Genomic DNA, 25,678 nt, shown 5'->3' on the forward strand with positions numbered 1-25,678 from the left:
TACGGCCGTCCTCGCCCAGCTCTCGCGAGGTTACGTCGTCCCGGAAGTGGCTGGCTGCCGTGACCGAGGGGGTGCTACCGTTACCGCGATGTGTGGGGACTGTGTGGAGAAGGAATACCCGAATCGGGTGAGCCACAGGACGTAAGGGGTTCCCCGTTCCCCCTGGCCAGGAGCCCCGATACCTCCGTCCTTGTAGATAGGGAAGGAGGGGCAGAAATAGAAATAGGCTCGCTCCAGCCCCTGCGGGGAAGGATGCCCGGCCCTGGGCTGGCCGACGTCGGTGTCCGGCCCCCGCCCTTTACCTTGGCGGTGTCCTCCAGGCGCAGCCCCGGCCCTGGAGCTGAGTGAGGGGTGCCCAGATCTGGCAGAGCGGGCCATCTCCCCTCTGATGTGCCTGTGGTTTAATCTTGTCCTTCGAAACCCCTGTTTCCATTCAACAAATACTGAAATGGTTCCTCTCAACCAAGCTCTTCCGTCAACTTATTTAGGGTTGTTTTTTTTTCTAAATCATATATTTTTATTCAAGCAATCAACCAGATTTTCCTTAATTTATATTTTCAGCCAATGAAAATCCCCCCCTCCCCACCTCTTTTGTTTTGTTTGTTTTTGCGGGACAATGAGGGTTAAGTGACTTGCCCAGGGTCACAGCTAGTAAATGTCAAGTGTCTGAGGCAGGATTTGAACTCAGGTCCTCCGGAATCCAGAGCCAGTACTTTATCCACTGTGCCACCTAGCTGCCCCTCTCCCCACCTCTTTTGATACAAAAAGAAAGAAAAACAAAATCCTCATTATAATAACAAGCGTTATCAGGAGGTTTGATCACAAGACCTCTAGATTCCAGATTGAGACATAGGTACACAGTAGGCACTATATCAATGCTTATTTTTCTTTCCTTTCTCCTTATGATGGAAAGTAACCATAATAATACTTGCATTGTTTACCTCACTGGGTTACTGTGAGTAAAGTGCTTTGTAAACCTTAAAGCATTGTAGAAGTATGAGTTGTCAAAGAGGAGTGATATACACCATAAGTACAAACTTCTCTGGGCTTCAGTTTTTTCAACTATAAAATGAGGGTTTGGACACAATCTGTGATTTTATGAACTACCTGAGGAATAGATACATTATGCCCTTGAAACAACTTAGTATTAGCATAAGGCAATATATGATTATGTCCCAGAAAAGAATGATACAGTCAATATATGCTCTAGGAATTCAGAAAGGGAAATCAATGTAAAGTGCCCTTGTAGTCTTTTAGAAAAGATGACATTTAAGCTTGATCTTATAGGATTTTTAGATAATTGGAGGAGAAAAGAGTGTTCTAGGGCAAGGAGGACCACTAGGCAACATGGTACAGTGGAAAGAGTGCTGGGTTTGGAACCATAGGAAATGGGTTCATATCTTGACTGTCACTACCTGTCTGACCTTGTTCAAGTTATTTAACCTCTCTGGGCTTAGTTTCCTGATCTGTAATATATTACCTCAAAAGTCCTTCTAGCTTTAAATAAATAATTCTATGACTTTATGAACATGAGCAGAAATCAAGGAGCTGGGCAAATAATCCACCTTTCCAGATATTTGATTACTCTTCCTCATGCACTCTGTGTCCCAACCAAACTGTTCTATGTGCTTTGCCTTATACATGATACTCCATTTTCCACTATTGTACTTTTGCACAGGCTGCCTCCCCCTCCCCCCCCCCATGTTTGAAATGCCCTACTTTCTCACCTCCAATCCTTGGGATCACTAATTGCTTTCAAGATTCAGTTCGTGTGCCACCTTCCAGCCCTTGCCGATTCCCTCCCTCTCCCAGCCACTCTGTATCACCAGTGTCTAGCAAAGTGTCTTGATCATAAGTAGGCATTTTATAAATGATTGTTAAATTGAGTCTTTCATTTCAACAAATGTTTGTTGAAAACAAAAACCAAAACCCAAATGTTTGTTGAGCACATGATATGTGCAGAACACTTTGAGGTCCTAAGGAAGATACAAAGTTTTAGATGGGACACAGCATTTCAGAGTTGGAAAGGACTGCAGTACCCACCATTTAGTCCAACTTGGGTTTTTTGTTGTTGTTGTTGGTTTTGTTTTTTTTTTTTTTGGCAGAGCAATGAGGGTTAAGTGACTTGCCCAGCTAGTAAGTGTCAAGTGTTTGAGGCTGCATATGAACTCAGGCCCTCAGGGCCGGTGCTTTATCCACTGTACCATCTAACTGCCCCCCATCTAGTCTAACTTATACTTGAGAAAGAATCATCTCTCCAAAATATCCAACAAATGATCTTCCAGCCTTTGCTTTGAAGAACTCCAGTGAAAGGGAACCCACTTCCTTCTTAGACAGCCCATTTCACTTTTAGAGTTCTAGTTGTTTCATTTTTTTTCCTTATGCTGAGCCAAAATATGCTTCTTTGCAACTTTAATTAGCCAACCTAGGGTGTGTGAGGTGTTCAAGGAGGACTAGCACCTCTGGTAAGCCCTTTTCAGGGCTGTGCATCCTTCTTTGGCATCTGTCTGCCACTCAACTCTCACCTGTGGCTCCAAGAAGCTGTAGCATCCACAGCAGCCAGACCCTAGTAAACTATCTTGGTTGACAGGCTAAACCAGGTTGAGGGTAACTGAAGGACCATAAACCTGTCAGTAAGTTAGGGGGTATCTACCCCAAGCATGTAAAGACTTCCCTCAGCAGAATAGGCAGATGAGAACAAGGGCCATCAAGGCAGCTAAAGCAGGTACTGTGGAGTGCTTTGAACTTGATCAGATATCAGACACCAAGGTCATCCCCTGCATTCTGGGCTATTGCCAGTTGTCCTGACTTTTGTCCTGCCACTGGACTTCCATAACTCTGGAAGAAAGAGTGAGGCTGATGACTTTGTGCTTCACCTTAATTCAGTTTATCCACAAGTCAAGACAAGACATCACCCCATGATGTCATTTGTCCTCTTCAAAAACAAAGAACAAATGACAGTAGCAGGTGAAATCAATCTGATTTCCTTACTTTCCAATTCCACTCAGCAGCCACGGGGCAGGAGCAGATAAATTAGATCCACCATTTGAGATTCAAAGGTAGGGAATGGCAGAAAGTAAGGAGGGTAAGGTATTCTAAAGTTGTTGCTTGTGAAACGTTACAGTGGCAAGCCATGGAGTTAAGGCTGGGTATGGAGGCAAGTAAACAGACTGGGAGATTATGATTTCAGGGCAGATAAGATCAAGAGAAAGGCATAGGGTTGAAGAGGTAGAAAGACTGGAGGCTGTGGTAAGGGAATTTCAAAGTATTGGATCTTGAGAGCTGAAAAGAAAGCCACTGAATTTGACAAGTAGGTTATACGAGACTATTAGTAGTAGCATAGTTTCAAAAGAGTAATGAAGTCATATTGAAAGGAATTAAAGAAGGTACGCATATTGAGAAAATAGAGACAAAGATATAAATTGCTCATATATAATGGTTAGTATTAGAGAAAGAGAAGAATGAAAAATAGTGGCTTGATGATGGGAATAGGGAGTTGTATCATGAGAAAGTGTTATTAGGATAAAAGAGACCTAGTTGTATATGTAAAGGTCAAGGGGAAGTAATTAGTAGGGAGGAAGAGATTGAAAATGCTGGATAGGGAGGGGATAATGGGTTAGTCTAATGGGGAGTTCCAAATCTTGGATGTGTAAGTAGTTGCTAGTTCAGATTGCCAATATGTACAATATTTAGATATTTCTCTTTTATACAGCTATTTGGAGATTTGTAGTGAGTGCATTTCACAGACAAGCAACAAATAGGCCTGAATCAGTGCAGATGGTGATGTATTTACAGTGAGTTCTTGGACAGAGTCATGAACCAAATATGAGAATTGGACAGCTTTCATTTTCCAAACCCTTTTTTTTTTTAACTCAAAACCAAATCTTTCTTCCCCCTGAAATTACCTAGTGAACTAGTTTGAAACTGAACTGAATCTCATTTTGCTCTTTTCTGAAACTGTTGTGTTGGCACATAATTTGGGACCACAAAATCTTTTCCAAAGTAATCCAGAATTGAAATCAGTATGCCATTCTTATCTGTTCTTGGATCTAAACTGCTCAGCAGTACAAGAAAATTCACCAAATTCTTAATAATTTTAACTTAATAGGGGAGAAGCCAGCCTTAGTTAATGAAGAGTGACTTTACAGGTAAAAAATATTTTAAATAGTTTTATTACTTACATATTCTTCGTATATAGTAAGTCATATTAGGCTAATAGTTTCTTCATTCAAGCTGTAGTCTAATAAAATTCCTTAAAATATCTGTGAATGACTCTCAGTACTTAAATACTCAGATGTTTTGCTTAAAATTTATTATCAAGGGGCAGCTAGGTGGCACAGTGGATAAAGCACTGGCCTAGATTCAGGAGGACCTGAGTTCAAATCCGGCCTCAGATACTTGACACTTACTAGCTGTGTGACCCTGGGCAAGTCATTTAACCCTCATTGCCCCGCCAAAAAAAATATATATATATATATATATATATATATATATATATATATATATATATATATATATATATATATATATATATATTATCAAAGGATCATTAAATAGAATTATTTCTGAATCCTGAGAGATTATGATTTATAAATGGGAGGCAGTTTGTAAGGTGACATTTTATTCAAATACTTTTTGGCAATCAATAAACAGCAAGCCCAATAGGGTCTTATATTGGGTGCTTTTAAAAAGTCTGTTTTCTTAAATGTTTTAAACATTCATGGGCAGCTAGGTGGCGCGGTGGATAAATCACCGGCCTTGGATTCGGAGGACCTGAGTTCGGGTGCAGCCTCAAACACTTGACACTTAACTAGCTGTGTGACCCTGGGCAGGTCACTTAACCCTCATTGCCCTGCAAACCCCCCCCCCAAAAAAAACCCCACAAAACATTCCGTTTTTATTTACAGCGTTGTAATTTTCACTGTCTGTAAAGAAACATTTGCTCAACCAAGTAAATTCAGCATAGTTCCTTTCAGAATTACCACAAATTCCTGAAATTAACTTTGCTGTGATATATTGTGAATTGTATCAGTTTTATCATAACATTCATTCTGGGTTGGGAGTGAAGGATAGACATTCCTCACAGCAAATGCATATACATATTTTTTCAAATGCCCAGTCACAACTTAACTTTATTTCACAAGGGTACTTATTAATATGTTGAAATTTATTTTTAAACCTTATCCACTTGTTTCTGGTAATATTTTGAAACTATTGTAGTAGGCTACATATTATTGTGGAATTGATGTATTCCTTTTTCCTACCAGTATAAAGAAGCTCTGTAATATTGCATATTTAAATCCACATTCTCAAAAGTCTGATGATTACAACTATTCATCATATGGAGGACTCATTGACAAAGGTCCCTTGTAGCTTATTATCACTTCTTTCAATGATATAGGGCTCAAAAGCTAAGTCTGGAATCTGTATGGTACATTTATATTCAACTATTTCAAGCATTCATTATTTCGTAACACAAAAGTTATATTGTATATCTCTTCTTCCATTATGCCAGTTTCTGAAATTTGCATTTTATAAAGAGATCACATTTTGTGATAAGATCACAGACACCTATATGGTAGCTCTCTGAGGAAATAGCATAGTTGTGTTGGAAATAGCATCAAACTAGGAATAAGAAGTTGGAAGAGTGACTTACTCACTTAGTAACCATATGACCATTTTATTTCACTGTCTCATCTGTAAAATCGGGTTAATAATTCTTACCTCCTTCACAGGGTTGTTGTAAGGCTCAAAAGACGATACATGTAAGTGTAAACTATATAAAGCATTGTACAAATATACTTCAAAAGAGCTGCGATTTTATTGGTTCCACTTATGTAGGGCACAACCCTTCTATTGCTTAAAAAAATTTTTTTTTCCTGAGTTCCTGGCACCAAAAGAAAAAAAAAATCACCTGGTGACTAACTTGGTAATAAGTCTCTTCAAATTTAGCTACAACTTGGCCTATAGGACTTATAGAACTTGGGTTCTACTGGCATATGCTTACAGAACACAGGGCTACCTCCCTGATCTGAGGAGTCATGAAAGTAGAATCTTAGTTCTTATAAATATAAGATAGTATTCTTGAGGGGCAGGTAGCACAGTGGATACATTGCCAGCTTGAAGTCAAGAAGACTCATGTTCTTGAGTTCAAATCTGACCTCAGACCACATACTAGCTGTAGCTCCATGGCAAGTCCCTGTTTGCCTCAGTTTCCTCATCTGTAAAATGAGCCTGAGAGGGAAATGGCAAATTACTCTAGTATTTTTGCCAAGAAAAGCCCAAATGTCAGGAAGATTTGGACACAAAAAATCTTGTAGGTATCAATTTATGTATAGTTTTTTGGTAATTTTTATAGACTCAGAATTTGAAGGGATCTTAGATATGATCTAGTTTACTAATCCTAATTTTATAATTGTGGGAACAAGCCCAGAAGAGGATATGACTTGCCTGACACCATGCATCTTGTGCCAAACCTGGAACTGGAATCCAGTTCTGGTTAGGAGTCCAGTGTCCTTTCCACTGTACCATGCTGTTTCTCAGACCTAGAGAGATAACTGATCACCATCCCATCCCCATCAATGGATATTTTCTACCTTGTTTTTCCTTCTCTGTTTTATTATAGTATAAAATTTGAATCAGATGTAAAGTGTATGAGTTATCATCAAATTAAAATGTGTCATTTGCTCCAGAGCAGTAACACAATATGCCTTTGATGGAATTGGATCCTTTTTTTTTTTTTTATAAAATAAACATTTTATAAAGCAATTCACAGGACTATTGGCACGATTAAAGTTTCTTGAGATTTTTAGCTAGGAAGTGATGGAGAGTATAACCTTTTAATTGTTAAAAATCCTTTGGGGAAAACTTCCCTTGAGCCAAATGCCTAAATTATTTTTATGAAACATTACCACAAATAGTGTAAACATACTCCCTTCTATTTTGTATTTGTGTCCTATCTCATAGATTACAGATGTCTTGCTTTCAGATCATCACCTACAACAGGGAACTTTTTTGGCCGAGGAATCATATTTGACTGAGTTGTGATTATATTAAGAACTAAGAAGAATTACTCTAACGTTCAGCTGAGTATCATACAAGTACAATTAGAAGGCATGGCAGAGTGGATAATACCCTGGATTTGAGAGTCAGGGAGACTAGGCTTTGAATGAATACTAACTATATCAGATCTAGACACAGCTGTGAGACCCTGGACAAATGATTTCACCTCCATCAGCCTCAGTTTTCTAAAGTCAACAAGCATTTATTAATCATATCTTGAGGATCAGAAACTGTATTAGACAATTGGAATACCAAAAAACCCAAAAGCCCAGGCATACAACCTCTGTTCTCAAGGAACTTGCATTTTATTGGGGAAAACACACGTATAAGTACTAACAGTTAGTGGAATTAGGAAGGACTATGTGTAGAAGGTGTAGAAGGTATCTTGAAGGAAGAAAGATTCTAAAAAGGTAATAATAATAGCATCTAGCTCACATAGTTGTGAGGGTCACATGAGCCAATGTGTGTAAAACACTGTGCAAAGCATCACATAAATGCCCTGGCTATTAGTACTTCTAATTCCAGCTCAGTTAATATATTTTAAAATATTTTTACCTAATTACATGTTAAAACCATTTAAAACTTTTTTTTAAAAGTTCTGAGTTTCAAATTCTATCCCTTCTTCCTCCCTGAGACAATAAGCAATCTGATATAGTTTATACATGTACAGTCATGTAAAACATTTCCATATTAGTCATTTTGTACAAGAGAACTCAAATTTAAAAAAAAAATGAAAGAAAGGAGAATAGCATGCTTCAGTCTATATTCAGATAGTATCAGTTCTTTCCCTGAAGCCAGATGGTATGCTTCATCATTAGACCTTTGGGATTGTCTTAGATCATTGTATTGCTTAGAATAGCTAAGTCAGGGAGCAGCTAGGTGGTGCAGTGGATGAAGCACCTGCCCTGGATTCAGGAGGACCTGAGTTCAAATCTGGCCTCAAGACACTTGACACTTACTAGTTGTGTGACCCTGGGCAAGTCACTTAACCCTCATTGCCCCCCCCCCCAAAAAGCTAAGTCATTCTCAATTCATTATACAATACTGTTGTGACTTTGTACAATGTTTTCCTGGTTTTCCTCTTTTCACTTTTCATCAGTTTGTAAAAGTCTGTCCAGGTTTTTCAGAAATCATCCTGCTTGTTATTTCATAAAGCACAATAATATTCCATCACAATCACATACCACAACTTGTTTAGCTCTTCCCCAGTTGATGGGCACGCTCTCAATTTCCAGATCTTGGCCACCACAAAAAGAGCTGCTATAAATATTTTTGTACAAAATAGGTTCTTTCCCTCCCCCCCCCTTTTTTTAATGTCTTTCGGATATAGACTTAGCTGTGGTATTGCTGGATCAAAGGGCATGTACAGTTTTATAGCCCTTTGGGCATACTTCCAAATTGTTCTCCGGAATGGTTGGATGAGCTCACAACTCCACCAACAGTGCATTAGTCCCAGTTTTCCCACATCCCCTCCAACATCATTTTCCTTTTCTGTCATATTAGCCAATCTGATAGGTATGATGTGGTAGTTCAGAGTTGTTTTAATTTGCATTTCTCTGATCAGTAGTGATTTAGAGAATTGTTTTCATATTACTACAGAGAGCTTTGCTTTCTTCTGAAAATTGCCTGTTCATATCTTTTGACCATTTATCAATTGGGGAATGATTCATTTCTATAAATTTGTCTCAGTTTTCCATATATTTCAGAAATGAAGCTTTTATCAGAGATATTTTTTGCAAAAATTTTTTTCTCAGTTTTCTGCCTTCTTTTTAGTTTTGATTGCATTGGTTTTGTTTGTGCAAAAACTTAAATTTTATATAATCAAAATTCTTTTTTACATTTTTGTAATGCTCTCTATATTTTCTTTGATCCTAATTTCTTCCCTTATCTATAGAACTGAAAAACAAACCATTCAATGGTCTAATTTGCTATATTGTATTATATTTTATATTTTATTATTATATTTATTTCCTATTTTATATTGTTTACGGTTATTTTAAATGGAATTTCTTTTTCTCTCTTGCTGCTGAACTTTGTTGAAAATATATAGAAATGTTGATGATTTATGTGGGTTTATTCTGTATCCTGCAACTTTCTTAAAGTTAACTATTACAATAGTTTTTTAGTTGATTTTCTAGGATTGGCTCAGTTAATATAAGGTATTAACTACATGTTTCATTTTTAGTGACCTTTTTAGCATATTCCTTATAGGATCAAAGATTCAGGAATGGAAAAGACCTTAAAGATCACATGGCCCGATCCCCTCGTTTTTTCAAATTAAGAAACTGAGGCTCAGAAAGGTTTAGTAATATTGTTTTAAGATCCCATAGGCAATATATTTTGATATTTGGATGGTGGCAAGGTATAGTGAGGATCCTCTCACATGCAGAAATGCATCCTTTAGACACTTAGAAAGCTAATTGTTGTTGGGGCAGCTAGGTGACATAGTGGATAGAGCACCGGCCCTGGAATCAGGATTACCTGAGTTCAAATCTAGCTTCAGACACTTAACACTTACTAGCTGTGTGACCCTGGGCAAGTCACTTAACCCCAATTGCCTCACAAAAACAAAAAAAGAAAAAAAAAAAAGAAAGCTAATTGTCTGAACTTTAGTTTGATATAGAGGGTCCTGGCCCTTTTTGTAATGTTGTTTGGTATAGTCTTCAAGTGAGAAAATTTGGGGTCATGAGTTTGTCTAAAAGCTGTGTCACCAGTGATTTGGGGGGGGGGCAGTGAGGGTTAAGTGACTTGCCCAGGGTCACACAGCTAGTAAGTGTCAAGTGTCTGAGGCCAGATTTGAACTCAGGTCCTCCTGAATCCAGGGCCAGTGTTTTATCCACTGCGCCACTTAGCTGCCCCCTACCAGTGATTTTAAAGTGAAAATTTTTATTCTTATTTTAAATATTGTGATATTTAAATGCTGTAATACTATAAATTAAAAAGAATTTATTTTTGTTTTAATTTTTGGTATTTTAGGGTAACACCTGCCTGGAGAATGGATCTTTCTTGTTGAACTACTTAGGCTGTGCAATGTGCAGTAAAAGGGACTTTATGCTGATTGCAAACAAATCCATGAAAGAGGAAGATGGAGAAGAAATAGTTACCTATGATCGTAAGCAGGCTTTGTTTTCTTAATTAGTGACCATGTGTTAGTAGATTTTAGTTTAATTAAGCTGACCTACTAAAAGTCTCATTTTTGTAAAATTGTTGGGGAAAAGCCATAGGAAGTAGGAGAGTGGAAGGAACACAGGACAGAACTTCATCTGAGTTCTGACTGACCATATGCAAGTCATTTAACTTCCATGAATCTTGGTTCCTCACTGTGAGGGAAAACAATCCTCTTCTCAATAATTCTCAGGAACTCAGCAGCAATGTGACAAAAGCTCATTTATTTCCTTTTTGTGAGAAGGAGGCACCCTAGTGTGCAGCTAGTGGGTGCAAAGAAAAGGGGCTTGAAGGCCCTGTTTTAAACCCTAGTCCCTAACATGAATGGACCCTCCCCTTTTTCATCATTGGTCTGATTACTCGAGGGTTACAATCTATATGCAAAAACTAGCTAATCAGAACGAAGTATTCCCATCCCTAATCAGTTCTTCCTTATATGGGCATAACTCAGGAGTGGACCTTATTGAGACCAGGGCTCCTTGAACCATGTGGTTTTGTTAGCCAGAGGGGGAGGAGGGAATCTGAGACCTTTGTCCTAAAAGCAGGTCTGGAGGAGTATGATTGACTGTTATATCCTCATTAAGAGGAGACAACTACCCATTTTCTCACACATAGCATCATATACAGTATTTATAGGAAAAGGATTTGGGGGGCAGCTAGGTGGTGCAGTGGATAAAGCACCAGCCCTGGATTCAGAAGGCTCTGAGTTCAAATCCAGCCTCAGACACGTGACACTTACTAGCTGTGTGACCTTGGGCAAGTCACTTAACCCTCATTGCCCCATTCTCTCTCACACACACACTCACACACTCACACACACACACACACACACACACACACACACACACACACACACACACACCCCTCCAAAAAAAGAAATCATTTAGTCTAAAGGATTTGGGGATGGGGGAGCCAGTAAATAGAGCCAGTAAAATAGTACCAGTAAGGTAGTATAATTTTTTTAAAGGTATTTTTTTTCCTTTGCGTATCCCTTTAAACCTTTTTTAACCATTAAGTTCACTTTAATTATCTGAAATAAATCAATTTACCCAACCCTAATTATGATTAGTCATGTTTAGTTCATTGCAGAGGTATCCATCTAATTTTTGAAAAAAAAAAAATCTGTTGTATATTTGTACAAGTATTGTGATTTTGTAAGTCACACTTAGTTATGCTTTTACTGATTACCTTATGGCTTTGAGTGGAAATTGCATAATTTCCTTTTGTGTTTCATGAAATAGAGCTAAGATTCTCTTAAAGTAATTGTCATGTAAAGAAAAACATTTGACTATTCTAAGGCAAATGAAATGTGTTATTTTTTCCCATTTGTCTTGCAGATGTGTGTAAGAATTGTCATCACATAGTAGCCAGGCATGAATATACGTTCAGTGTCATGGATGAATATCAGGTAAATCTCTTAAGTCTTTGGGGAAAAAAAAATTGTAAATATTCTATAAAAACCTAGATACAGTACTTACAAGATAACCACAGATAGACTCATAGATTTATAGAATCTATAAGGGGACCTCAGAAAGCACATAGTCCTACCTATTCCTGAGCAGGAGTCTTCTCTATTATCATTCCCAAATAGGATTGTGGAGCCTTTACTTGAAAACCCAGGATGTAAAAAAATTCATTACCTCCTGAGGCTACCTATTATACTTTTGAACAGCTCTAATTTTTAGTTATTTAAAATAACTCTGCAGTTCCCACCCATTGGTCCTATTTCAGACTTTTAGGGCCAAATAAAACCAGCCCCAGTCCCTTCCCAATGTGGCAGCCCTTCAGCTGCTTAAAAATGGCTATGTCTACCTTGAGTCTATTCTTCTCCATACTTTCTTCTTTCTCCTCAACTAATTGTCTTAAAACTTCATTTAAATCTTATCAACATCCTGGTCATCTTTCTCTAGGTGCTTTTCAGCTTAACAGTGACCTTCCTAAAATATAGTGTCCAGAACTAAACACTACTTTAAGCAGATTAACACAGGACTATAATCTCCCTTATTTTAGACATGATATTTATGTTAATGCAGATAAGGACAAAACACCTTGTTTAGTTGCTAGCAAAAGTTTTGAGTCCCCTAAACCCTTAGGGTCTTTTTTTTTTTTTTCTGGGGCAATGAAGGTTAAGTGACTTGCCCAGGGTCACACAGCTAGTAAGTGTCAAGTGTCTAAGGCCAGATTTGAACTCAGGTCCTCCTGAATCCAGGGCCGGTGCTTTATCCACTGTGCCACCTAGCTGCCCCCCTCCATTTTTCTAAAGTCCTGCTTTCTCAAAGATCTTGAAGGACATGGCTGAGAATGAGATTGAACTAGTTTCCTTGTTTAAGACCCTACCCAAGAGGAGACATTGTTTTCTGCTTAGGCTTGGGTGGGGCACAAATTCTTTGAATAGATTTGCCCAAGGCTGGCGGTGGTCTGGTTCTAGAGATGGTCCAAGGGTGACAGATGGCACTCTCAGCCCCTCACTGTAATATTCTTTCTCGAATTAATTGTTAACCAATCAGAGTTGATTGCCACTCTTCTTCCAAAAGACCATATAAGCCCTGAGCGGCCCCTCCAGCCAAATGACCATCCTTTTATTAATTAATGTGCTGACTTTATTAATGAAATGATTAAATTACCCAGAAACCATGTCTCTGGGACCTTAAAGCCCTCTGACTCCAAAGACAGCCTTCTTTCCACCGACGATATGATAACTGTTTTCAAATATCTGAAGGGCAGTCACAAGGAAGAGAGATTTGCTCTGTTCTGTTTGGCACCACAGGGTAGACATAAGAAAATGGGTGAAAATTGCAAAGAGGCAAATTTAGGCTCGGTGTCAGGAAAAACTTGTTAACAGTTATAGCTGTTCAAAAAGCAGAATGGGGAGGGGGCCCTAGGTGGTGCAGTGGATAAAACACTGGCCCTGGATTCAGGAGGACCTGAGTTCAAATCTGGCCTCAGACACTTGACACTTACTAACTGTGTGACCCTGGGCAAGTCACTTAACCCTCACTGCCCCGCCCCAAAAAAATCAGGAGAAAAAAAAAAAAGAAAAAAGGAGGAACTCTGGATGTCCCCAGATCATTGGTAATTATTTCTCTCACATCAGTGTGTTTGTTTCTGTTCCCTCTGACATCAAAGGGCCTCTTACCTGGACCATTGTCAGAACTTTCTGACCTGTCACCCACTTTCAGACTCAGCCTTCTGTGGTTTATTCTTTAGACCACTGCCAGATTCATCTTTCTTATACCCACAATTGGTAGTGTCCATCCTGTGCTCAAAACCCTGCAAGAGACCCTTCCTAAAGAAAATGTCATACTTGTTGGCTTCGAAGTAAAGGCTCTTCACAATCTGACTTCAAACTACCCAGCCATCTTTTCTTTTACATGCTAATACATGTTTTAGGCAAACTAGATGACTCATGGTTTTACATATGTCTAGGGCTTTCTGCTCTTGTTTTTTTCTGTTCTTTAGAGCACATACAATGCCTTTCACTCCTTCTATCTCTGCCTTTTGAAATCCAGCCATTCTCTTAAGATTCATCTCATACAAAATGGTCAAAGGATATGAATAGGCAGTTTTCCAATGAAGAAATCAAAGCTATCTATTGCCAGATGAAAAAGTGCTCTAAATCACTATTGATTAGAGAGATGCAAATTAAAACAACTCTGAGGTACCACCTGACACCTATAAGATTGGCAAATATGACAAAAAAGGAAAATAATAAATGTTGGAGAAGCTGTGGAAAAATTGGAACACTAATGCATTGTTGGTGGAGCTGTGAACTGATCCAACCATTCTGGAGGGCAATTTGGAATTATGCCCAAAGAGCTATAAAGTTGTACATACCCTTTGATCCAGCAATACCACTATTAAGTCTTTTTCCCAAAAAGATCATCAAAAAGGGAAAAGGACCCACATGTACAAAAATATTTATAGCTGCTCTTTTTGTAGTGGCAAGGAATTGGAAAATGAGGGGAATCCCCATCAACTGGGGGATGGCTGAACAAATAGTGGTATATGAATGTAATGGAATTCTATTGTGCTGTAAGAAACGATGAGCAGGCAGATTTCAGAGAAACCTGGAAGTACTTACATGAACTGATGCCAAGTGAGATGAGAAGAACCAGGAGAACATTGTACACAGTATCATCAACATTGGGTGTTGATCAATTGTGATAGACTTGATTCTTCTCAGCAATACAATGGTCGAAGATAGTTCCAAAGAACCAATGAAGGGAAATGCTCTCCAAATCCAGAAAAAAAAAGAACTGTGGAATCTGGATGCAGATCGAACCATACTATTTCTATTGTTGTTGTTGTTGTTTTTCTTTTTTGAGGTTTTTCCTTTTTGCTCTAAGTCTTCTTTCACAACATGACTAATGCAGAAATGTTTAATGTGATTGTACATATATAACCTGTATCAGATTGCTTGCTGTCTTGGGGAGGGAAGGGAGGGAGGGAGAAAAATTTGAAACTAGAAATCTTATAAAAATAAATGTTGAAAACTAGCTCTACATATAACTAGAAAATAATGAAATACTTTTTATGGAAAAAAAGGAAAAAAAAGATTCATCTTATACTCTATAAAGTGTTCTTTGTTCTCTGCCCTCTCATTCAGAAATTATTTTCCTTCCTCTGACCTCACTTTAGTCAACAAGCATCTCTCTCCTGGCTTTCCTGGCTTCCTTTAAGTTTCAGTTCAATTCTACCTTTTGCAAAAAGCCTTTCCTGGCCCTTGGCCCCACCCCCCCACAATGCTAGTGCCTTCCTTCTAAGATCACTCCCAGTTTATCCTATATACAGCTTATTTAAGTACATACTTTTAAAATCATGTCTCCCTTATTAGACTGTGAGCCCCTTGTAGACAGGGGCTATTTTTGCTTTTCCTTGTATTCCCAGCACTTAGCTCAGTGCTTGGCACATAGTAAGTACTTAATTCTTCTTGACTTTGCTTTATATCTCTTTTTATGCATCATACTCTACATATTCTAGTTTATGTATATTTTTTATTTCTCTTAGCATACTGCAAATTTCACAAAGTCAAGAACCCTGTTATTCATCTGTAAAGCTCCCCTAGCACCTTGTTCTCTGTATGTAGTAAATGATGAATGTTTACAAGTTGAATTAAAAAAACAAAAGGCTCCTGAGCTCAAATCTGGATTCTCACTATCCACTCAACCTCGCCCCCCTCCATCCCCAACTTGATCACTTATATGTAATTTGTTCATAAAGCTCTGTGCTTTGAGGTGATGAGAGCAGCCTCTGGCTGTTTCCTTTGTATGAAAGGCTCTGGAGATACAAGGTGTGGCATAAAACTAAGGCAAGGCTGATGTTTTTGGAAGAAAAGTGATACAGAAAGCATGTTTATGCTGGTTTGCAGATAAAAGCTCTTACAAAACAGAATCAGTGGTATAAAGTGAACCTCTTGGTTTCCCAAGAGTAAATATGTACTTTGTCTTGTTCTAGGAGTATACCATGCTGTGTCTGTTATGTGGCAAAGCAGAAGATTCTATCAGTGTCCTCCCTGATGACCCACGACAGATGGCTCCATTGTTCTGAACATCCTGCTGAAGTTTTACTGTAACTACTGTCACTGTGCTGGCTTAGGGTGCTTGAAAACCTGACACTTTCACATTTTGTTTTCATTCAAATGGTTTGCTTGCTTTTCAAAGTTCAGAATCAGCTATGTTGAAAGAAAAAAAAATATTCCAATGAAGTGTTCTTCCCTAGGGTTGAGCCCTCGCAGAGCCTCCTGTTGACATCACTGGGGTCAGAATGGTACTAGCAGCTGCATGTCTCTGGGACAAATAGAATGACTTAAATTGCCCCAACAAGTATATCTTTAGAGGAGGAATTTACTGTCTCTCCTTATGTAATGGAATAAACATTGGCCTACGAATCAGAAGACATGTTCTAGGCCTGCCCACTGTGTGCTCTGGAAACTTGAGTCACTTCTCTGGGTCCCAGTTTTCTCATCTATAAAAAAGAAATGGGGGCAGCTTTGTGGCACAGTGGATAAAGCACCAGGCCTGGATTCAGGAGGACCTGAGTTCAAAACTGGCCTCAGATACCCTCAGACACTTGACACTTACTAGCTGTGCGACCCTGGGCAAGTCACTTAACCCTCATTGCCCAGCTAAAAAAGGAAAAAAGAAAAGAAATGATAATTCTTGTTCTGCCTACCTTACGGGATTATGTAGATTGTTGTGAAATGATATATGCGATAACACTTTGAAAACTGTAAAAACATCCTAGTTTGGAATCAAGGGTCCTGGGTCTTCATCCTGTTCTGCTACTTTACTTGCTGTATGTATGACCGTGGGCAAGTTAACTGCACTCTAGGCCCCAATTTCCTCTGCTATAAAATGAGATCCTTTCTAAATCTTTGATCATATGATCTCTCATACTCTTTTTAGAATTTACATATATAAAAGACTTGGTAATACCAAACCATACCTTTTAAGATATAATGGTGAGGAAAGAAGGCAGTGAACTGTTAGTACCAGTAAGAAAACTTTGCATTGTGCAATGCATCATCTGTCTCCCTTTCATCAGTCCTCTAAAAGCATGAAGTAAATCTCTGGTGAGTCTAGGAGGAGGTTTCAAATACCAGTGACAACACTCATGGGAATCCTGTAACTAGATAGTAACCAGCTGCTGTCTTATTCTTGGAAAATGTTTGCACTTGGTTGCATACCTATATCTGACCCCAATGTTGCAGCCCCTTGTAACACTCATCCTTATGAGCAGAGAAAGTTCTCCATTAAAAGTTCAGCAAGGCTTTTTTAAAAAACGTGGTAGATCAAAACCAGGCCTATTAAAGGCACCGACAGTTTATAGTGTGCCAAAATTAGCCATTCAGGGTTCAGGAGATGTTCTTTACTTCATCTTTACCTTTATAATGTATTTTTGTTCTGGATTACATACATTTTTTAAATTGAAGCATAAACCCCTTTTATGTTTCTGCAGTATTGGATCAATCATGATACAGTGTTTCAGACTCCTTGTTGTATGTTTCTACAGTAATACAAAATGCACTTTTACCAAGAGAGAACAGATTTTATTATTTTATTATTATTATTTAACATTATTCTGTGCAGTGAGTCTAATAGAAAAACTCTTGAATCAAGGCTTTCTAATGGAAGCTTGTTATTATGAAAGGAGCCTTGGAGTCAAATCTAGAGTCTTGTATTCAAGTCTTGGTTCCATCACTTGGTAATTGTGTGGCCTTGGGCAAGTCACATATCTTCTGAGCCTCAGTTTTCACCGCTCTAAAATGAGGGGATTATACTAGATGACCTCTAAGGTTCCAGACAGCTCTAAATATTCTGTAATCTGCTTTGTATTCTACCAAGGTGAGAGGAATAATCAAGTTAAAATCTCTGGTTTCTGTTTTGCTTTGTGGGATTTAAGAATGAAAGGAAAGTAGGAAACTAGCAAACTTCTAGTCCTGGGAGTTCAACTTGGTAGCTTTATGTAGTCATAAAGTCAAATGTGCATATTGGGGCTTATTTCAGATTCACTCTTATTCTCAATTCTCAGTCATACTTTGTGAATCACTTATTCTTTGCATCTTATAATAATGAGATTATTATTTGTCAATGAAGATATGAGATGAAAGTTCTAGAATTTTTTTTTAAAGAGAACAGGGGATTTGTATGAATGGATACAAAGCGAAATAAATAGAACCAAAATGATCCATATATACACAATGACTATGACAATGTAAAAGAAAGATCACTAAAAGAAGTTGAACTCCAAGTAACTGAAAAACTAGTTATGGTCCTAGAGAGCAGAAAATCAAACATACCTCCCTTCAGAGCAGTCACTCTGGGTTAAAATCCCACCTCTGCTACTTATTCCTTTATATACCTTGGCAAGTCACTTAACCACTGTGGACCTCAGTTTCCTCACTTGTAAAATGAGAAGATTAGACTAAATGGCCTTGGAGATATATTCGAGCTCTTCTATAGTCCTATGCTTCTTATAGTAGAAAAGAGAGGACCGTTAATCAGTAAACATTTATTAAGTATTTACTGTGCACCAAGCTCTGTGCTAAGTGTTAGGGGGTACAAAAAGAGGAAAGACAGTTCCTTGCCCTCAAGAAGCTTACAGTCTAATGGAGGAGACAACATGCAAAAAAATGTGCACAAAGCAAGCTATATACAGGACAAGTAGGAAATAATTAACAGAGAGAAAAGACTAGGAATAAGAAGGGTTAGAGCAGAATCAAATCTGTCAAATTTAGTCAGGCTGTTTTTCGCTTAATTTTTTTTTTCTTGTTTACAAAGGAGGAGTCACTCTTGGACAAGAGGCAGATTCTCCCCCCCCCACCCGAAATGATTGAAGACAAAAGACAGCAATAAAACATATTTTTAAAAACTGAATGGGGCTTAACAATGATAAAAATAAGCCTTTATATCACACTTTAAAGTTTACAAAATGCTTTGTACATATTATTTCATTTGTGCCTCACAACAATCCTGTGACATAAGTGCTATAGATAGTTTTCCAGTTAGTGATAATAAATGAGGAAACTGAGGTTTAGAGAAGGTAAATGATTTGCACGAGATCATGCAACTAGTATGGACCAGAGGCCAATCTGAAGCAAGGTCTTTGTAACTTTGTAACTTTAGCCAGCAGTCTTTCTACTGAGTTGGGGTCATGGAAACAGGAAGTTGTTCAGTTCAGCCCACATCCCATTTCCCGCAAGCACCTAAATCTGAGGGTTGTTATGAAACCCAAATGAGATAACATTTGTAAGCACTTAGCACAGTACCTGGCCCCTAGCAGCTCCTTAATGAACACTTATTCTCTTGTCTGTCCTAAAGTCATGTCAGCATACTCTATTTCCCTCATAGCTCTAAATCCATGATTCCATATTTTATCTCTGTCCTCATGTAAGGGGCTAAAATTCTAGTTAGTCTGTCTAAAATATCTAATGAATGGTCACCAATAAATTATAAGCTTTATCAAGAGTTAGACTTTTAAGCATTTATTAAGGAGAATAAGAATTTGGTGAAGAGAGAGAAAAAGGCCTAGATTCATTTATCAAAGGGAGAGTACATTTTAGCTCCACTCTCCACGAGAGTCCTCATGAAAGAGCGCAAACCACCCCTTCCTCAATCCCACAAGCCTCCTGTGAAAACTGGAAATGTCCTGTCCCCACACACACAGCTCAAAGCTAATTGGCTGATAGCTTTGATAGAGAGTATCCATGAGCAAATGTCACTTCCTGACGCCAAGGACCTGACTGCATGTCTTGCCCTCAGATGCCTTCTCCTCATGGTGGAGCTTTCCTACAGTAGCTCTCCAGCAGGTGGCATCATTCCAATTGTTACACCCAATATCATGACAGGATCATTGATATAGAGTTGGAGGGGATTTCATAAACCATTTAACCCCTTACTTCCTTATACCTCAAGTAAATATGATTCAGTGATTTTGTTTACTTAAAAAACTGGGTCTGGTTATCCATTAGTCAATACTTCTAAGGATAGAAAGGAAGTGAACTACATGAAGAGTAAAACTAAGACAACTTTTCTACCTCTTAACACTGGACCCATTAGAAATGTAAAGTTAGAGGCTCATAAACCTTAGTCACTATTCAAAGCAAGTAGCAACTGCCTGCCCAGGATAATAATCTGTTTCCCTTTCACTGGGTACAAGGCACTTTTCTAAGTCTTTCAACAAAGACCCTATAGCTATAATTCCAGTGTCTGTGAGAAACCCTAAATTATTCATTTAACCTGAGCGTGATGGAAAAGGACCCAAACACTGCACTGGCATTCCAGGAACTAAATTGCCTGTGGCACAATGCCAACATTAGGTGATACTGGTCCTGTTAGTGATATTGGCTTTGTTCACTGGTCTAACACCACGTAAAGCACTACTGAGATTAAAAAACCAAACACACTCAGATCACTAAATTCTAAATTTCCCTTCTTCAGAATTGAGGCCCTTGGTCTTGGCCTAATACTATTTAAAATGAAGCCACATAAACTGCCTATTGACATGAACAGTTATTCTAAGAAGATTTGGTTCTTCAGGAAAAGGGAGTTGGGGGAGGAGAGGGAAGAATCCATATTGAGACTCTCCTGTGGTGAGATTAAGAATAGAGTAAAAAGGGGCAACTAGGTGGCACAATGGATGGAGCACTGGCCCTGGAGTTAGGAGGACCTGACTTCAGGTTTGACCTCAGACACTTGACACTTACTAACTGTGTGACCCTGGGCAAGTCACTTAACCCCAATTGCCATGCACAAAAAAAAAGGAAAAAAAAGAATAGAGTAAAAAACACTGTTATCCCAGAAGTGGCCATGGTTTACCAGCAGACATTAGGGAGAGATAATGAGGGCTTCCACTCTCCAATTTAGGTGTGATTTCTTAATCAAACAGATAGATTTAGAAGCTGTACACAAGGACCATAGCCTCTGGTATTTACGCTTCCATCTCAACTGGACCAGACTCAGAAAAAGGGTTTAGAGAGCAGAGTAATTGAGAAAGTGGCACTATTCCCCAGAATCAGGGTTTAGTCAGTATTGATTTGGGGAGGTGCCCATCTATCATATTTATAGCAGACCTTTATATATAGGTATGCAAATCACTTTAAGCATATTGTCTCATTTGAGCCTAACAGCAAACCCATGAGGGAAAAGTTCTCTTAACCTCATTTAACTGATGAAGAAATTGAGCTGAGAGGATTGAAGTACTGAAGGAGCTGAGAGCTTGAGATGCTGAGATACAATATTTAAACCCAGGTCTCCCCATCCCAACTACAAGTCCAGCCTTCTGTCTACTGTGCTATGCTCCCATTATCTAATCTTTTATACCTGCCTATTTGAGATGTCCAAAAATTCTTATTTACTGGGGAAAGGTGGGGCTCTGTTTTCTTTTTTCCACTCAAGAAGAGACTAATGCTTTTCCACTTAGTTCCATATAGTTTAGTGCCCTGAGCATAAAAGATTTTTAGGTGGGTAGAGACGTTCATCAGAAGTGGAAGTTTAGGCATTTAAGTATGGTTTTTCAACCATAGGAAGGCTAGAGGCAGATTCTTCACCGTTATTCCTTGGTTGGTTGGTGGTTAAAATGCCCAGGGAATGAAGAGAATAGAGAAAACAGTTGTTATTATTACCTTCTGCCCTTTCGCACACATGCTCACACCACAGCATCCTCTGCACTGCTGAATAAATTGGGGTACTTGTTAGAGGTTGAGAAAGGGCAGCACTTCATAGTGTCCCCATGGACCCAGACAGTGTACACAGGTTTCAAAGACCACCTTGACTTTTTAAATTTGAGGCTCAGGTGCTACTAAAAAAGATCAGCCCCAAACCTTTAGGGATAGATTGAAGAAAGATGTTTTTTCCTGAGAATTCCCAACTATAATGTTGAGGAAAAATTTAGACCCCATTGATAATTCCACTGAATTCCAAGTACTCCTTGGTGTTCCCCAGAAGACAGATGGATCTACTATTCTCATAATCTGATCACTAAGCCTGTTCTGGCACTGTTGACATGGAATAGAGGGGTTTGTCTTAATATAGACTTAGGATCAAAATACCAAAGTCTCATACAAGCAAACATGAAGCGCCCAACAAGACCATAAAGTGAAGTAATTTTACTGATACTCACAAAATGAAGAGCAGTTAAGGAGAATGATGGAAACAGGCCAGGTCTGCTGGGATCCTTGATAAGATATTGCATCCTGTGGAGACCCCAAAGGCAATGGGGCACCCTCTCCCCCTGGTTTTTAAAAGGGTCTTATCTATGTCTGGCAGGACTGTGCATTGGAGAAATGAGCCAAAATCTGGGGACTGGCACTAATTCATACTAGTTTCGGGGAGAGGGGGGACTCCTGGAGGGTCAGCACATAATTGATATGGGAAATGGAACTTTGGGTTTTTACTGTTGGTTATATTCTGGCCAGGTGAATCTGGGGTTTTTTACCTTCCTCAAGAGCAGGCACTGCCTTCTAAGTGACCTTTTCCTGTTCAAGCAACTAGTACCTCTAGAACCTAGCTTTTTTTTTCTTTTTTCTCTTTTTTTTTGGTGGGGCAATGGGGGTTAAGTGACTTGCCCAGGGTCACACAGCTAGTAAGTGTCAAGTGTCTAAGGTCAGATTTGAACTCAGGCCTTCCTGAATTCAGGGCCAGTGCTTTATCCACTGCGCCACCTAACTGCCCTGAACCTAGTTTCTTATACTGTGGGTCACAGCCCCATTTGGGGTAATGTAACTGAATGTGCGGGTCATGAAAAATTTGGCAATGATAAAAGTTTATGTATACCTATTTTATATACCTATATACCATGGGTCAAGCAAAAATTTCTCGGGCAAAAAGGGGTCATGAATGGGAAAAGTTTAAGCCCTACCATAAAACACAGCACTCTTAGCTATAGCTATTCTAGACATGTGGCTTGGAGATTTGTTGCTGGAGGGTCCGGAGTGGGGGAGTACATGGAGTGGTGTGTTTAGGAGCTAAGAACTCCACACTGGAGTCAAGCCAGTGTCAGAAAGTGGCTGGGGAAAGAGAGCGTAAGGCAAAAGGGGGAGAATCCACTGCAATTACACTCACATAGGACCACTTGGGCTGTTTGGGGATTTACAAATGGGCATCATGAGCTTTCCTTTTCCCCTGACACTTCTGGACCCAGTGCTGCCCAGAAACTGAATGTGCTCCTAAGTGATGCCCCTGGGTAGCAGATGTTTTAGTGAAAGCTAGAACATCATTTCATGGGTGCAGATGAGTCTGGTTCTAGTCCAACAAAAATGTATTAAAGCACTTGTCAGTCATTAAGTCTCATTCATCTTTACATGGACTTTGTCCATGGGGTTTTCTTGACAAAGCTACTGGAGTGGTTTGCCGTTTCCTTCTGTGTGAGCACATTTCGCAGATGAGGAATTGAAACAAATAGGGGTTAAGTGACTTGTTCGGGGTCACACAGCTACTTAATGTCTGAGGCCAGATCTTCCTTTCCTGAACTCCAGGCCTGGTGCTCTGTCTGTTGTACCACCTAGCTGCTCCTGGGTTATTAAGCAATTCCTATGTGCAAAACACTTTACTAGTGTCAGGGGATACAAAGATGAAAAGACAGTACCTTCAGGAACTACCATGGGGAGATAGTAGGGAGGAAGAGCTGGCTATGGCACGTAAATAGATAAGTATGATACAGGATACATGACTATTCAAGGAGGCTGGAAAAAACACAAGCAACTAGGGGGATCATGTCTCAAGGAGAGTAATGTTCTTTTTTTTTTTTTTTTTGTGAGGCAATTGGGGTTAAGTGACTTGCTCAGGATCATACAGCTAGTAAGTGTTAAGTGTCTGAGGCCGGATTTGAACTCAGGTCCTCCTGAATCCAGGGCCAGTGCTCTATCCACTGCACCACCTAGCCGCCCTGAGAGTAACATTTTTGAAGCTGAGGCACCTCAACTCTAGTCATGACCTTTGTGCCTCATTTTCACAAACCATAAGGCAAAGGTAGTTATTTCCCTTCTCAGCCTTACTTCCGCCAGATCAATTAACAGTAATAATAATAACTAATATTTATATACCCTACATACTGTCCTAAGGTTTACAAAGCACTTTACAAATGTTAAGTTTAATCCTCACAACAAACAGAAGAGAAAGTACTATTACTATCCCCATTTTGCAAATGAAAAAACTGTGTCTCAGAGAGGTTGACTTGCCCCATGGCCATAAAACTAAGAAGTTCAGAAGATAGGGACTCTGCTTCATAACATATGAATCTAAGTTGTGTCCATTCAAATGATGATAACTGTACTGGTTAGGAACTGAAAGGATATTGACTTCCCAATTAGGAAAGAATTAAAGTATAGTTTGCTAGAAATTAACTTGGGCTGGGACTCCAAAGAAGGAAATTAATGCATTAATAGGGATCAACAGAGAGAAAAACAAAATGGTGCCTATGTGACACAGGACTCTATCAGCTACCTTGTTGTTTTTAGTTGTGCCCAACTCTTCGTGATCCCCTTTGAGGTTTTCTTGGCAAAGATACTGTAGTGGTTTGCAATTTCCTTCTCCAGATCATTTTACACAGGAGTATGAGAACCAGGGTGCCACCCCCTGATGAGAAGCATGTGACTAGCATCCCGGAAGTTGCCTCTATTCATAGAACCGCCTGTAAGTCATGCCAATCAATGCTACCGTCCAATTAGCTTTGAGCTGTGTGCAGGGGGACTGCCCCTCTTCCGGGTCCGCAGGAAGCTTCCACTTGAACAAATGGGGAAACTGTCTCTTTGGTTCAAAAAGGAGCTCATGGTGTCAGAAGAAGGAGGAAGGTAGCCAGGCTTCCTAATGTTTGGAAATTCACTCTCTTGGATAGCTAGGTGAAGGCGGCTTTCTCTCTCTTTGTTAACCCCTAATATAATTTAATAAATGCTTAAAAGCCTAAACTGTTGCTGAATTTATAAGTAAACCGTAGCTAATTCTCCCCCTACACTGCAGGGGGGGGGGGGCAGGTAAGGACACACACATTCGATTTTAAACATCACAGGAGGAAACTGGGGCAAACAGGATTAAGTGACTTAGCCAGGGTCACACAGCTAGTAAGTGTCTTAGGTCTTCCTGACTCCAGGCCCAGTGCTCTTTCCACTGCACTACCTAGCATAATGGAGAATATGATTGACACTGTGGAATTTCCTAAACAGGACTTTGCTTGATGAGGAATCTGGCTTGCTCTAGACCACAGTGATAAACCTTCTATTTAGCAAGCCTTATGCAGATGACCCTGTCGTAGGGTCCCTTCTACCATAATGGAAGAAATGACTGACATAGGCATCCAAAACCAAAATGGCTAGATGATCATGGGCTGAAAGGTAAATTCAGGATTCTAAGGAGAAGCTTGGCAAAGAGGCAGTGACAAGCTTTTCTCTTAGGCAGGTTAAGAGGATAAAAAGTTTTTTGTTTTCTCAAGCACCTCACCCTCCTGCTCTTTTTAAAAAACTTACTAATAGTTAACCAGCCAGGACAGGGACAGTGGATAGTGTGTTGACACTAGCTACGTGACCTTGGGTAAGTCACTTACCTCTCTTCACCTCAGTTTCCTCATCTGTAAAATGTAAAAATCTGGAAAAGGAAATGACAAACCTCTCCAGGATATTTGCCAAGAAAACCTCAAATAGAGTCAGGAAGAGTTGGACATGACTGAACAACAATGACAAAATCTGCTTCCTAGGAGATTAAGAGTAGTTAATTGGCCCTAAACCCATCTAAAGGAGATGTGTGTATTCCTGACTATAGCTCTACCTATAATGACTTTAACCAACAGACTTAAAGGTCTTAATTTTCTTCTTTATCTCTCCAGAGCTCCTCCTCCCCAGTTCTGAGGAAAAGCCTTAGAGTTGTGCCTCAAGGTAAGAGTCTTTAATCAGGACCACTGAGGTCCTGTGATCTCCCCGCAGCTTTTCCTTGCTGTTAAGGAAAAAGACTCAGGAAACACAGCA

At 39.3% G+C, this 25,678-nt stretch overlaps 1 protein-coding gene across 4 annotated transcripts; it reads left to right on the forward strand.

Moving 5' to 3' along the window:
* On the forward strand, positions 1 to 25,675 carry CHURC1 (churchill domain containing 1). Of its 4 annotated transcripts, none has more exons than XM_043988910.1 (5): positions 74 to 127; positions 10,039 to 10,174; positions 11,565 to 11,635; positions 15,682 to 15,795; positions 25,540 to 25,675. In XM_043988910.1, the coding sequence occupies exons 1-4, from the start codon at positions 89 to 91 to the stop codon at positions 15,772 to 15,774; spliced, it is 339 nt and encodes a 112-aa protein (XP_043844845.1). In that variant the 5' UTR covers positions 74 to 88; the 3' UTR covers positions 15,775 to 15,795; positions 25,540 to 25,675. The 4 variants fall into 4 exon arrangements, with proteins under 4 accessions (XP_043844843.1, XP_043844846.1, XP_043844845.1 ...); XM_043988909.1 differs by lacking the exon at positions 25,540 to 25,675 and adding an exon at positions 18,507 to 24,294; XM_043988908.1 differs by lacking the exon at positions 25,540 to 25,675 and having other exon boundaries at positions 1 to 127; positions 15,682 to 16,157.
* The last annotated feature ends 3 nt before the right edge of the window (positions 25,676 to 25,678 follow it).

This window comes from Dromiciops gliroides, chromosome 2, assembly GCF_019393635.1.
Source record: "Dromiciops gliroides isolate mDroGli1 chromosome 2, mDroGli1.pri, whole genome shotgun sequence".
Lineage (NCBI taxonomy): Eukaryota > Metazoa > Chordata > Mammalia > Microbiotheria > Microbiotheriidae > Dromiciops > Dromiciops gliroides.